This window comes from Mobula birostris, chromosome 4 (assembly GCF_030028105.1).
Source record: "Mobula birostris isolate sMobBir1 chromosome 4, sMobBir1.hap1, whole genome shotgun sequence".
In the NCBI taxonomy this organism is placed as follows: Eukaryota; Metazoa; Chordata; class Chondrichthyes; order Myliobatiformes; family Myliobatidae; genus Mobula; species Mobula birostris.
Window position 1 is genome coordinate 119351371 of NC_092373.1, and position 14373 is coordinate 119365743.

The window sequence follows — 14373 nt, forward strand, 5'->3', positions numbered from 1 at the left end:
AATGAACATCATCATTATATTGCTGCTAAATATCCAAATCTTCCACCCCTATGTCCTTGAAACCTAGTATCAAATCTCAATTTCCTTTCCCTCCCTCAATTCATGAATAGTATTACCCAAACCTTGAGTTCTTTCTTTTCATAACATTTGCTTTTAATCTGCCCAGTCAGGTTTCTAACTTTCCCGATGGCAGAAAAATCCAAACTAAATCTGACACAACACTGCAGTTATATGTGTGAGAAAATATTAATCTTTATTCCTTGGAGCTCCACAGAAATGTTATGTCAATGGTCAATATATAAGGCTGGAGCAGAATTAGTCCATTCGGCCCACTGAGTCTCCGCCATTCGATCATGATTGATTTACTTTCCATCCCAGGCCCATTCTCCTGCCTTCTCCCCATAACCTTTGGTGCCCTGATTAACCAAGAATCTATCAACCTCTGCTTTAAATATACCTAATGATTTAGCTTCCACGGCAATGAATTCCAGATTCACCTCTCTCTGGTTAAAGAAATTCCTCCTCATCTCATTTCTAAAGGGACATTCTTCTACTCTGAGGCTGTACTCCCTGGCCCTAGACTCTTCCACAGTTAGAAATATCCTCTCCAAGTCCACTTTGTCGAGGCATTTCAATATTTGCTAGGTTTCAATGAGAACCACCCCGCACACCAATTTTTCTAAACTTCAACAGGTATAGTGCTCAATGATAAGCTGCTCTAAAAATCCATTCTGTTGGCATTCTACAAATTCCTTCTCTTGGGATCCAACACCAATCTGATTTTCCCAACCTACCTGCATATTGAAAACTCCAAGACATTTTGCCCTTTTTTAGTCTCCCGTTGAAATTTTTACCACACATCCTGGCTACTGTTTAAAGGTCTATAACTCCCATCAGTCCTTTTAGCCTTGCAGTTTCATAACTCTACCTTCTGATCCTATGTCATTTCTTTCTCAGAATTTGATTTTTTTCTAAATCAACAAAGCCACCCCATCTTTTGATACGATGTGTATCCTTGGATGTTAAGTTCTCAGCTGTGATCTTCTGTCAACAATAATTTTGAGATGCCCACTAAATTATACCTGTCAGTTTCTAACTTTACCCTATTTCATATACTACATGCATTCATATATAACACCTTCAGTCCTCTATTCACCAGTCTTCTTTTCAATTTTATTTCCACGTTGCCTGAAGATAAAATTCTTATTCCTTTCCAAACATTTTGTTTACTCTTTATTTTGGAGACTTCAGTAACCTCTTCTGAACGTGCCTTCTTGTTTTATTTTATCCATATTTTTGCAAACTGTTGAAACTACCCCTGCCCCTACTTACTTAGTTTAAAGCACTACTCACGGCCCTAGTTATGCCTCTCTGATGCATCAGTGTTTGAAGCTCAGATTCCATGTCATCAACTTTGAGCCAGAGCTCCTTGAGCAACCAACATTTACTGCAGATGTAGTCATCAGGAACCACTGTTGTTGTGACAAAGTTACCGGAGAGAAGTAGCTGGTAGATACGAAGCAGTCTCTTTATTCAAAAAAATGAGACACAGCAGACTTCATATTGAGACCCTTTCAAAGGAAGAGGCCTGCTCAACCCAACATTATATCACAGTTTATATGCTAAAGATCAAAGGACAATTCTATGTTTACAATGTATCTACAATGCTTTCCTGTGAATTACATATAGATATCACACCTTCACACCCAGACTACAGACACCCAAGTGAATCTTAAATCAGCATTGTCTGGTCTTCCAATTAACTGCGGTTCATTGCTCTTAGGAACTCAATGTCCAGAGCTACATTTTAAATTTAATCTACCATCCATATTCAGATCTGAAGATTGGTAGCTGAAGTTAATGTTTTGCTGTACACCCCAAGTCCAGAATATGATATAACACCACAAAGGGGCCCACCAGCTCCCATATCATTCAGCTACAACACATAACCTGATCCTACATCCCTACTTTATTTAATTATTTGTAATTTGGCATTGTTTTAAGTTAATGGCTGTGAAAAATCTGATCTGTTTGTTAGAGTGAGTTTTTTTGAGTAGATGATTTGTTTACACTTAAATGACTTTGGCCACCAGACTTCTATTTGACAAAGTACCGTAGATTAAGTCCACAACAATGTGCTTCCTAAAAAGGTGTGAATACCAGATGCTTCTGGTGCTGTAGTTTGACCAGATGCTGTAGTTTCAAAGACAGTATTATCTATATTTTATAATTATTAATGGTTTTCTATGTTAGCACGTAAAATGCCAGATAAATGTATCGTAGACTTAACTTGCATTCTTAAAGGCTGTGGATACCAACCCAGACATGTTGGCGTCGGAAGGAAAGGATGGTGTGATATTTTGTATGTAGCTTCAATAGGAAGCATTGTCTATAACTTTTTAAGTAGTGATTGCCTTTGTGTTTAGCATATAAATATCGAGCCCACATTGAGCTAGCAGACCTTTCTCCCGAAAGCGTCTCCGTCCGTATGACGCCTGCTGTACCTTGTTGTGTGGAATAAAGAAGCTGCTTTGTATCTACCAGTGACTCTGTCTCTCCGGTGATTTCATCCACGCTACAACATTTGGTGTCAGGAGTGGGATACTTTGTGACCCCTCGTGTGGCCAGCGTTCCTAGCAGTCTAAGTTGGTGAGTATTTTTCTAAAATAATGCTCACACTTGGATCTGTTCGGTTGGTGGTACACGGGATCACAAGGTATCACGAACATGGAGAGCTGAGCAGGTAGATATAAAAGTAGTGTGTGCGTGTGCATGTGTGTTTATGTATGTGAGAAATCTTTGCATGTTAACCTGGTTAACTTGGTGAGACTTGGACCACCAGTTGCGAAAGGTGGTAACCAACGGTACGGTTCAAGACGCCAGAGTAGGTGCGGGTATACTCGTTCGGGGAGCTGCATTTTAGTGTATGCGTTTGCAAGTGTGATGCAGGGGAATACAGCAGGCATCATGAGTTCAGGTACTCAAAAGTGGCAGATTGTGGAATACATACTCTGCTGATTTAACTATGTGTTGTTTAACTGGCACCCATCTTTTATATTTTGCATAGTGCAGGAATTAGTGCGGGGATATCTTAGGGAGAGGTTTTACCCAGATAGATCTGCCAGAATGGCACCTATTAAGGTCAGGCAACGTCAGGTTGAAAACCCTGATGATCCGAGCCAGCCCTTGACCTTGATTATGACTATTCATAAGCCCTTCACTCCTGGGGAGAAACAGAGCATTTTGCCGAGTTGCCCTCACTTAGTCACCTGTGGGAATTCAGAGTTCTGGCGCAAGCTCGAGGAAATGGTTGAAATTCACCAGATGCACCCTAAAGATATACACGTGTTAGTGAAAACAAAGTGCCTGAGGAATATGTGGGACAGGATGGCCCAGGGGGTGTGGGATGGTACATGGACAACTACCGGGAGTGCCAGTAATGAAGAAAGATATCGCTCTTTTAAAGGGGAAGTGAGGCAGCGGCTGGGGGAGGCAAGAGTAGCTGGGAAACAATAATGGCAATGATTCAAAAAGCTGACGAGACAGCCATGGATTATGCAGAACGTAACTATCGAGCGTACGAGGAGTATTCAGGGTTGGATAATCCAGGGAGGGATGACCAAGTCTTCCTAAAAATGCTGAAGGAAGGCATGAGCTCAACCCACCAGGAAGTTTTAGATTTAGGCATAATGGTAGGGTCCACCCACTCTGCAATAGTTTCGTGGGCCAGTGAGATAGACCAAAGAAAAGGCAAGAGAAATCATGAAGTGGGTATAGTGAATGCAGCTGCTGTGTTGTCCCGGAGGGCTTGTTTTGCTTGCCGGCAGCCAGGGCACCTAGCAAAGGACTGCTGTACCACGTTTAAAACAGTGAAGAAGTTGAAATGCTACAGCTGTGGCCTATCGGGACACGGCTGGAGACAGTATCCAGGGGGAGGGAGAAAACCCAGGTGAAGGTCACGGCAGACACCCAGTCACTCACTCCATCAGCTAACAGTTTGACTGTCGATCAGATCAAAGAGTTAGTAATGGCGCCTCTTAAGGCAGAAAAAGATGTGGCAGCGGGCTCCACTGCCAGCTCTGATGACTCATGGATGTACATAACGGCATTGTTAGGGGGACGGCAATGCAATATGTTAGTGGACACGGGGCATCAGTATTGATAACAGACTTACCCTTACCAACAACTGGACAGGCCAGTTATATCACGGGTGTAGGAAGGAAAACAGTAAAAGCAGAAAGAGGCGAGAAGCAAATACTAGAAATCGGGGGAGTGCAGCTTCCAGTGTATTTTTTGGTACGTCCAAATAATGAGGGAACGATCCTTGGAACAGACATCATAAGGGAAGTAGGAGCTGTTATAGATTCAGGAAAGGGAGAAATAATAGGGACAAGTCATGGGCAGCGAACGCATACAACCAACAGAATACACAAGCAAGATTGTGAGCAGGTAAAGAAAGACCCAGTTATAATAGGAGGGTCTGTATAAACCCCCTAACCAGGACCCTATACAAACGGACACACTGACCACTGTTCAGGGTATAGTGAAGGAACAAAAACACCAGGGGATACTCAGAGAGACTGTGGCCATTCCAGAACAAAGTTTTCCCAGTTCCTCCAAGGGCAGACATTCCTGCGAATAAAGCAGCAGGGGAACAAGAGGCAATTGAAATTGCAAGTGTGCGGGAGGAAACGACGGAAGCCAGCTTAGTAAAATTATATGAAGAGGTAGAGGCAGAGGAGAAGGAAAAATGGAGGAGAAAAGGAGCAAAGGAGGGACCAGATGGGTGCTGGACACATGGGGAGGAAAGAGTCACAGTGGCCCCACCCCGTATTAGACCGATACTACTGAAGTTATATCATGGGGTGATGCATCAGGGAAGGCAGAGCATGATCACAACCCTCCAGCAGGACTGGTGGTGGCCAGGGATGGGCGGGGACGTTGAGAAATTCTAACGCTGTTGTATCATTTGTGCCCAGCATAACCCTGGTAGGGGCAGAAAGCTGCAGCTGGCAAATCAGCCTCAGCTGAGGGGTCCCTGGGAAAACATCCAGATAGACTTCACAGGGCCCCTGCCAAAAAGCAGGGGAAAAAACTACTGTCTAGTAATCATGGATCACTTCACCCGGTGGGTAGAGGCTTTCCCAACAAGGGACTGCACCGCCCGCACCGCTGCATGGATCCTAGTTCAGGAAATCCTCCCAAGGTGGGGAACCCCAGTTCAGGTGGATTCAGGTCAGGGTGCACATTTCACGGGGAAAATGATGAAGGAAATGTGCCAACTACTAGGGATTCAACAGTGGTTCCACATACCCTACCACCCCCAGAGTTCAGGGATGGTAGAAAGGATGAACCGAACAATCAAGAATGTGTTAGTCAAAGCTATAGCTGAGACAGGAAAGACATGGGTGGATGTATTACCAGGAATCTTGATGAGATTGCGCGCAACCCCGAACCGCACTTTGGGTCTCAGCCCCTAAGAATTATTGATGGGGCGAGCAATGCAACTCCCTTATGGGGTAATTACGGGTTGTGGGGAGCCTGGGGCTTACAGGGATAGAACGACCCAATATGTGAAAGACCTTTGTAACCAACTTAAAAGTACAGGTTTCCCCCGCCATCCAAAGGTAAAGCATTCCTATGAAGCGTTTCGTAAGCCGGAATGTCGTAAAGTGAAGAAACAATTACAATATGGGAAAATTTTGTGAGCGTTCGCAGACCCAAAAATAACTTACCAAATCATGCCAAATAACACATAAAACCTAAAATAACAGTAACATATAGTAAAAGCAGGAATGATATGATAAATACCTAGCCTATATAAAGTAGAAATACTTTTCCACAATCATTGCCTGAACTGTTCTCCGTAGCGAAAATCTCACGCAAGCGCTCTTGGCAAAAACACGGCGCAAGCGCTCTCCAGTAACCTTTAAGCTATGAAGCTGCTGAATCATACCAAATCACACGTAAAAATACACAGCCGATATGAAGTAGAAATAATGTATGTGCAGTGTAGTATCACTTACAGGAATTGGGAAGATAGCGCAGAGCACACTGATGGTGGTGTGTTAGGCTGAGTCGGAATGGTGCAGTGGCCCCCACCCTCCGGGCTGCGAACCAATACCGATCCACGAAGCATGCAGGGATACAGCGGTAGCCGGGACACATCCAGCACATCTTTAAGAAAAAAGCCGAAACAAACAAGCTAATTAATTAGATGCCGCCCGGCACGTAAATGTCGGCCCAGATCAGAGGCAATGCAATCGGCAATCGCCTCTGATCTGGGCCGACATTTACGTGCCGGGCAGCACCTAATTAATTAGCATGTTTATTTCGGCTTTTTTCTTAAAGGTGTGCTGTGTGCCTCCCGGCTACCCTGCATTCTCCGCGAATCGGTATCTGTCCGCGGCCCGGGAGCTGGGGTGGTGGGACACTGGGTGTCATCTCATTGATCAGGGCAGGCAGGTCATCTTCTCCTATCTCTGCCTGCCTCGATGTTGAAGGTCGAGGTTCGTCGTCTGCTGTAGCTGATGTGGAAGGCTTGCTTGACTGCTTGGCCTTGCACATTTTTCTATCATACAGTTCTTTGTAAGGACTCAAACCATCTTGCAAATATGCCCAAACCGACGTACCCTTTCAAAATTAAAGTCGTACTTTATCATTACTCATTCGGTTTCGATTGTTACCCTTTCCTCTTCCAATTGCATCAGCTCTTCATCTATCAGTTCTTGGTCATGGGATGCCAAAACCTCTTCAACAACATCTTCATCAGCTTCCACAAGCCAAACTCACTTTGTCCTTTCTTCGTTCACCACGATCAAAACGCTTAATTATGTCTAGTTTTACGCTAACTGCAACACCTTTACGAGCTCTTTTAGGCTTCTCCGATACCTCAGAACTCATTTTGCAAAGGGCTGCTCACAGGCACACGTTAAAGCAATGCCGGCTAGAATGCAGTTCCGAATCCGGGGGAGAGCGGCTGCTCAGGGCGCGCACTGATTTTTTATCGCGTGACGCCTTTTATTGCACGTTGCCTTTTTTGATAACAGTGAAAACACCTACTGTTAGCGAAAACAGGTAACTAATGTAGGTCTTTCGTAACAGTGAGGTTTCGTAAAGGGAGCGTTTGAAAAGCGGGGGACACCTGTATTAAAGGACCGAGCGAAACAACAACAGCAAATCGCTGATCAGAAAGAGCCAGAGGGAAAGGGTGGTCCACAGCCCGGCGACCAAGTTATGGTGAGGGTGCTGCCAGAAAGGCCAGGGTTTGCCCCCAGGTGGATAGGACCACAGACGGTACTCTTAACCAATGATACGTGTGTCTGTGTACAGACTTGACGAGGCAGCCAGTGGAAACACTGGACTCAGGTTAAAGCATACAACTCACCCTTTTGTTGCACCCACAGAGTGGGGAACCAAGTGTACCCAGTAACCATGTAATTACAGAGAACCTAAGAGAGGAACACCAGCTGGCTATGCCAGACCTGACCACAGCTGAGGAAAACATACCAGGAGAAAATGCAAGGGCAGAAAACACCAGAAGCGTGGCAGAAGACACTGAGAAACATGTTGGAAAACCATGAATAGCCTGCTAAAGTGTGATGATGATGGCTCTCTGTAAAGAAGGCTGGTTGCTGAAGGTCGATGATTAATTTTATAGCATAGTATAGAAATTTATTGGGAAATAGACGGGGAGGGATTTTTGAGTGAAAGCAGAGACGGCCACTTCGATGGCATTTCAGACTACACACGGCATCTGAAAGCAGTCACCCCGAGTCTGAGAAGCTGGGCCCTTTTCAGCAGTTGAGCCAGTGATTGACAGAACAGTTCGGAAGGGGGTGCCACTGGGGAGAGGTCCTTACAGACATTTACATAGCCACCCCAACCCCTTCCTGTACATCAATGATAGAGCCTGTGGGTGCTCCTGGAAGGAGAGTTTCAGCAACCAGAGGATAAAGGGCTGAAGACAAAAGAATGTAATTAAGCTGCAGTCAGCCTGCAGGGAAAGAGCAGGCACACCAAAGGAGCCGCATTTCTGAAATACTTGGAACAGCGTCTCTGCTTAACATTTGGTAGGTAGCGATTAGGTAATGCTAGGATAGATAGAGGTACATAAAATTTGGGGGAAATTTCGAGACAGAACATTTTTGCTGCCCTATTTGAGCAGATCCTCCTAGGTTGGCCTTCCCTGATACAAATTTAATTTTGTCCAGGACAGCCAAGAGGAGGGACTGTTAGAGTGAGTTTTTTTGGGTAGATGATTTGTTTACACTTAAATGACTTTGGCCACCAGACTTCTATTTGACAAAGTACTGTGGATTGAGTCCACAGCAATGTGCTTCCTAAAAAGGTGTGAATACCAGATGCTTCTGGCGCCGTAGTCTGATCAGACGCTGTAGTTTCGAAGGTAGTATCTATATACTATAAATATTAATTGTCTTCTATGTTAGCACGGGAAATGTCAAATAAATGTATCGTAGACTTAACTTGCATTCTTAAAGGCTGTGGATACCAACCCAGACATGTTGGCGCTGGAAGGAAATGATGGTGTGATATTTTGTATGTAGCTTCAATAGGGTGTGGGCATGTGGCCAAGTGGTTAAGGCATTGGACTAGCTACCTGAAGGTCCTGAGTTCGAGCCCCAGCCGAGGGAATGTGTTGTGCCCTTAATCACACATTGTTCTGCGACGACATTGGTGCCAAGCTGTATGGGTCCTAATGCCCTTCTCTTGGACAACATTGGTGTCATGGAGAGGGGAGACTTGCAGCATGGGCAACTGCTGGTCTTCCATACAACCTTGCCCAGGTCTGCGCACTGGAGAGTGAAGATTTTCCAGGCGCAGATCCATGGTCTCTCAAGCTTCAATAGGAAACGTTGTCTATGCATTGTCTATAACCTTTTAAAGTAGCGATTACCTTTGTGTTTAGCATATAAATATCGAGCCCACATTGAGCTAGCAGACCTTTCTCCCGAAAGCGTCTCCATCCGTATGATGCCTGCTTGTTGAATAAAGAAGCTGCTTTGTATCTACCAGTGACTCTGTCTCTCCGGTGATTTCATCCACGCTACAACACTGCTCTTATCTGCTACTCAACTGTGCCTCTCACTAGTCTCTCGAATAGAGTCTCACAGTCCCACTGGCCTATCCAAAATGGCTTCCGGCACCATGGCATCCGTTTCTTCTTGCCAAGGCCTTGAGCCAAAGCCTCAGTTCCCCACTCTAAACCTGTCTAGTCATACTATGGCCACACCTCGAATGTCTCACTTTTTATCAGCCCAAATGAAACTCACATGCAACAAGACTTGCTTTTTTGACAGAAAGATCTGCTGTCACACAGATTTCACGTTGTTTGTGATTATCTGTCATTTCAACTGCAGGCCACAGTTCTTCAAGTGCATATTTAAGTAAATTTTTAATCTGACAAGGACTTCTCCCTTCACCTCAACACCCTCTGAGTGAAATCATTTTCCCTCTTCTCCCCCTTAACACTTCCTGGCATCACTTTAAATCTATTTGTTCTCATTTTTCCTCCAATATGAGGACTGTAAACAAATGGCTACCCACTCCAGAAATAAGTTATTAAACTCAGAATTCCTTGTGTATCAAGAGCTAATAGCACAATTTATTCTCTTTTCAACCCAGTAAAGCTCAGCCTTCATTCTATCATGTACAAAATTTTGTTCTTACATGGAATTTTACATTTATTTACATCAGAATTAAATAGTGCAACAATTATTACAAGTCCTGCATTTTCAGCAACTACTATCAATTTTCAGTCTGTCTCAAGATAAGAAAGTTAAGAAACCAAGAATAATGTTCAAACTACTCAGATATTTCAAATAAAAAAAGACTGTGTTAATTAGGAATATCCTAGTAATTAAAATCAGAATCAGTTTTATTATCACAGCATGTTACGTAATATTTGTTAACATAGTAGCAGCTGTACAATGCAATACATAATATAGAAGCAAAATAAATCTTATTCAGTATACTTTACACAGTATACGCATATTGAATAAGTTAAAATCGTGCAAAAAGCAGAAATATTATATATAAAAAACTGAGGTAGTGTCCAAGGGTTCAATGACCATTTAGGAATCAGATGGCAGAGGGGAAGAAGCTGTTTCTGAATCGCTGAGTGTGTGCCTTCAGACTTCTGTACCTCCTACCTGATGGTAACGGTGAGAAAGGGGCATGCCTTGGGTGCTGGAGGTCCTTAATTATGAAGTATAGCCACTGTCTTGCCTTCTTTATAACTACATCGATATGTTGGGACCAGGTTACAACATCCTCAGAGATCTTGACACCCAGGAACCTGAAATTGCTCCCTCTGTCCACTTCTAATCCCTCTGTGAGGATTGGTATGTGTTCCTTCATCTTGCCCTTCTGGAAATCCACAATCAGCTCTTTCGTCTTACTGATGTTGAGTGCCAGGTTGTTGCTGCGGCACCACTCCAGTCCTTGGCATATCTCGCTCCTGTATGCCCTCTCGTCACCACCTGAAATTCTACCAACAATGGTTGTATCGTCAGCAAATTTATTGATGGTATTTGAGCTATGCCTAACAATACAGTCCTGGCTATAGAGAGAGTAGAGCAGTGGGCTAAGCACACACCCCTGAGGTGCACCAGCGTTGATCATCAGCGAGGAGGAGATGTTATCACCAATCCGCACAGATTGTGGTCTTCTGGTTAGGAAGTCAAGGATCCAATTGCAGAGAGAGGTACAGAGGCCCAGGTTCTGTAACTTCTCAATCAGGATTGTGAGAATGATGGTATTAAATGCTGAGCTATAGTCCATGAACAGCATCCTGACATAGGTGTTTGTGTTGTCCAGGTGGTCTAAAGCCGCATGGAGAGCCATTGAGATTGCATCTGCCTATTGTAGATCTGTGGCATTCAAGTCTGGCAATCCAGGCCTGTGCCAGATGTCGAACTATTGTAGCGATAGGCAAATTGCAACGGGTCCAAGTCCTTGCTGAGGCAGTTCAGTCTAGTCATGACCAACTTCTCAAAGCATTTCATCACTGTAGATGTGAGTGCTATTGGGTGATGGTCATTAAGGCAGCTCACGTTATTCTTCTTAGGCACTCAGATAATTGCTGCCTTTTTGAAGCAAGGGGGAACATTCACCCATAGAAGTGAGAGGTTGAAAATGTCCCTGAGTACTCCCTCCAGTTCCGCCTTGCAAGGAATCACTCTCTTTAAAGATAGGCTAAAATCGACCTCTGAGACAGAGATCACAGGATTATCAGGTGCAGCAGGGATCTTCACAGCTGTAGTTGTATTCTCCCTTTCAAAGCGGGCATAGAAAGCGTTGAGTTCATCTGGTAGTGAAGCATCGCTGCCATTCATGCTATCGGGTTTTGCTCTGTAGGAAGTAATGTCTTGCAAGCCCTGCTAGAGTTGTCATGCATCTGATGTCGCTTCCAACCTTGTTCGAAATTGTCTCTTCGCCCTTGAAATAGGCCTCCACAGACCATACCTGGTACAGGCCTGGATCACCAGACTTGAATGCCATAGATCTAGCCTTCAGCAGATGACGTACCTCCTGGTTCATCCATGGCTTTTGGTTTGTGAATGTGCAGCAAGTCTTTTAGGCACACACTCATCCACACAGGTTGCAACTGCAGCGTACTCATCCAGGTTCAAAGATGAATCCCTTAATACGGTCCAGTCCACCGATTCAAAGCAGTCCTGTAGGCACTCCTGTGCTTCCTTTGTCCATACCTTCTTGGTCCTCGCTATTGGTGCTGCAGTCTTCAGTCTCTGCCTATACTCAGGGAGTAGAAGTACAGCCAGGTGATCAGATTTCCTGAAGTGAGGGTGTGGAACAGCATGGTAGGCATTCTTGATGGTGGTGTAGCAGTGGTCCAGTGTGTTGTTTCCTCTGGTATTGCAAGTGATCTGTTGATGGTAATTGTTTAGTGGTTTTTTTTCAGACTGGTCTGGTCAAAATCTCCCAAAACAATGATGGAGGTGTTAGGATGTGCAGTTTCATGCATGTTGATCCCATTGCTCAGATCATCTAAAGCCTGACTGACATTGGCCTGAGGTGGAATGTATACTTCTATCAAAATGACCTCGGCGAACTCCCGTGGTAGGTAAAACAGACAGCCCTTAACTGCTAGATATTCCAGGTCTGCTCAGCAGAATTGGGACAGCACTGATATAATTGTGCACGAAGAAGAGTTGATCATGAGGCATACTCCTCCACCTCTGCTTTTGAGAGACTCTATAGATCTATCCTGATGGTGTATAGTAAGCCAGTTGATCTGAATCGCTGCATCCGGTACGGAAGGAGTTAATCAGGATTCCGAGAAACAAAGGACATGCATGGTCCTAATGTCCCTCTAATTCAGTACCCTCACTCTGAGATCATCGATTTTATTCACCAGAGACTGCACGTTTGCCAGCAAGATAGTTAGAATCAGATTTAATATCACTGGCATATGTCGTGAAATTTATTAACTTTATGGTAGCAATACATATCTTCTTGGTCCTCACTACTGGTGAGCAGTCCTCAGTCTCTACCTATAGTCTGAGTAGAAGTACAACAGGCATATAATTAGGTGGCTTCTTGTTCTCCCATTCTTTTTGTGGAAATTCATAATCATAACTGAAAATGGGCTTTCAAGGTTACATTTGACATTGAATAAACTGCCATCAGTTAATCCTGGCCTGCACCAACAGTGGAATGTAATCAAGAGATCAATGATGACTAATTCCATTGGCACAAGCTTGCACATCTGGCAAAATACCATGTCAGTTTCATTTTCAGGTAGTTCAATACGCAGCCCAAAATTAATATTTACGTTTTTTTTAAAAAAGGCTTCTTTTTATTGTGCTATCTTTGTTTAATATGACTAGAGGAAATATTAAACAGTTAGATTATGTTGAGATGGTGCAGAAAATATTTGGAAACGGATCTGCAAGAACCACTTGTTGGGTAACTCACTAGAGTTGTTTCAAAGGCCAGAATTTGAAGGCTCACACCAGTGTTAAATTCTGCACTTGAATTATCACAATGCTGTTAAAGACAGCCAAAAAAATTAACAATTTTCAAAAATGTTTTCTCGTATTATACACAAGTAGCTTGATTGTAGATTGGATGAGTGAAATACAATACATTAAGTATTAATAATAGTAGAGTACAAATAAAATACTTACAGAACCATCAGGATCTCAAAAAAAGATGTTTGGTGGCACATAGTAATAGGTGACATTACAATATCTTTATAGTTAATACCTACAGAGTACATGTTTTTGTGTTTACATGTTTACAGGTGGGTTTAAACTATGTCAACAAATCTATATTCATAATGGTGGAATGATTATGCAATAGTATTCTATTATGAATTTAAAATTGTTCTTGTATATTTTAAAGATTATTTCACTTCAACTTTTTCTGTCACAGATTATCATTCAATAACAAATGACTTACCAAAAGTACATCTGCTGGCTTGCAGCTGGTGATTTGGCACTGAATAATTAAGTTCTCCCACATTACTGTCACTTGAGCAGCTGAGCACATTGTCCACAAATGGATCCACTGAAGGCACCTGTTGCACTGGAGATTTTACCTTGTAGTGTAACAAAAACAATTGATTTTGGATTTTACTTTTCAGTTGCAAACACTTTTTAAAATTGGATATTCAAATTTAATTTTCAAAAATTGTTTGACGGAGGGAGCAAAGAATAATATTGCATAATGAGAAATGCTTTTAGCTTCAGTGGCAAATACACAGTCTGTGCTTAAAACAATTTAAGTATTAAATAATAAACTATAAATGTACCAGTTTTAGCAACACCATTAAAAATAATTCCCTAATTTGGTTAAGGGATGATACAGGTTCCTTACTTTTATGGCTCAAATCCAAATACACAACTACAAAACAGAACAAAAATTCAGATGCATTAAACAAAAACACTAATATGCAGCCTACATAATATTAAATAATTATATTCAGCTTAAGTTATAATTAAACAGAGGACTTAATACTCTTCCTTTAAAGAAAATGGAGATGGTGTCAGTTTATCCTTGAAATAAGAAGCTTCCAAGTTGATATGATTTGTGATGTTGAAATGTGATTTGGGAACATAAATTTGTCAATGGTGTTTCTTTATTTTGTGGAAAACAAGAATTGTTTCTTTATGGCTTACGTAGAAGTTCTAGTCTCAAGTAAACATCTCTATTGTTTCATAATGATATAATTCAAATTAATTTAACCTTGTGAAAGTTCCACTGCATGGGTTCAAAGTCAGAATGCGAAGCAGAAGAACTAAGCCGACCAGGAATGTATGATGATAAAACAGGATCCACTGGTACTAGGAAAAGAAAACGTAGGGTATAAAATGAAAGAAAAATTTT

At 42.7% G+C, this 14373-nt stretch overlaps 1 protein-coding gene across 1 annotated transcript in view; it reads right to left on the reverse strand.

Moving 5' to 3' along the window:
• Positions 1-14373, reverse strand: part of LOC140196556 (5'-3' DNA helicase ZGRF1-like) — a 116492-nt gene that overhangs the window by 69887 nt on the left and 32232 nt on the right. Inside the window, exons 12-13 of the mRNA XM_072255970.1 lie at positions 14233-14330; positions 13447-13585 (exon numbers count right to left, since the gene is read on the reverse strand). Coding sequence (XP_072112071.1) covers positions 13447-13585; positions 14233-14330 — 237 coding nt within the window. The remainder of the gene's footprint in view (positions 1-13446; positions 13586-14232; positions 14331-14373) is intronic.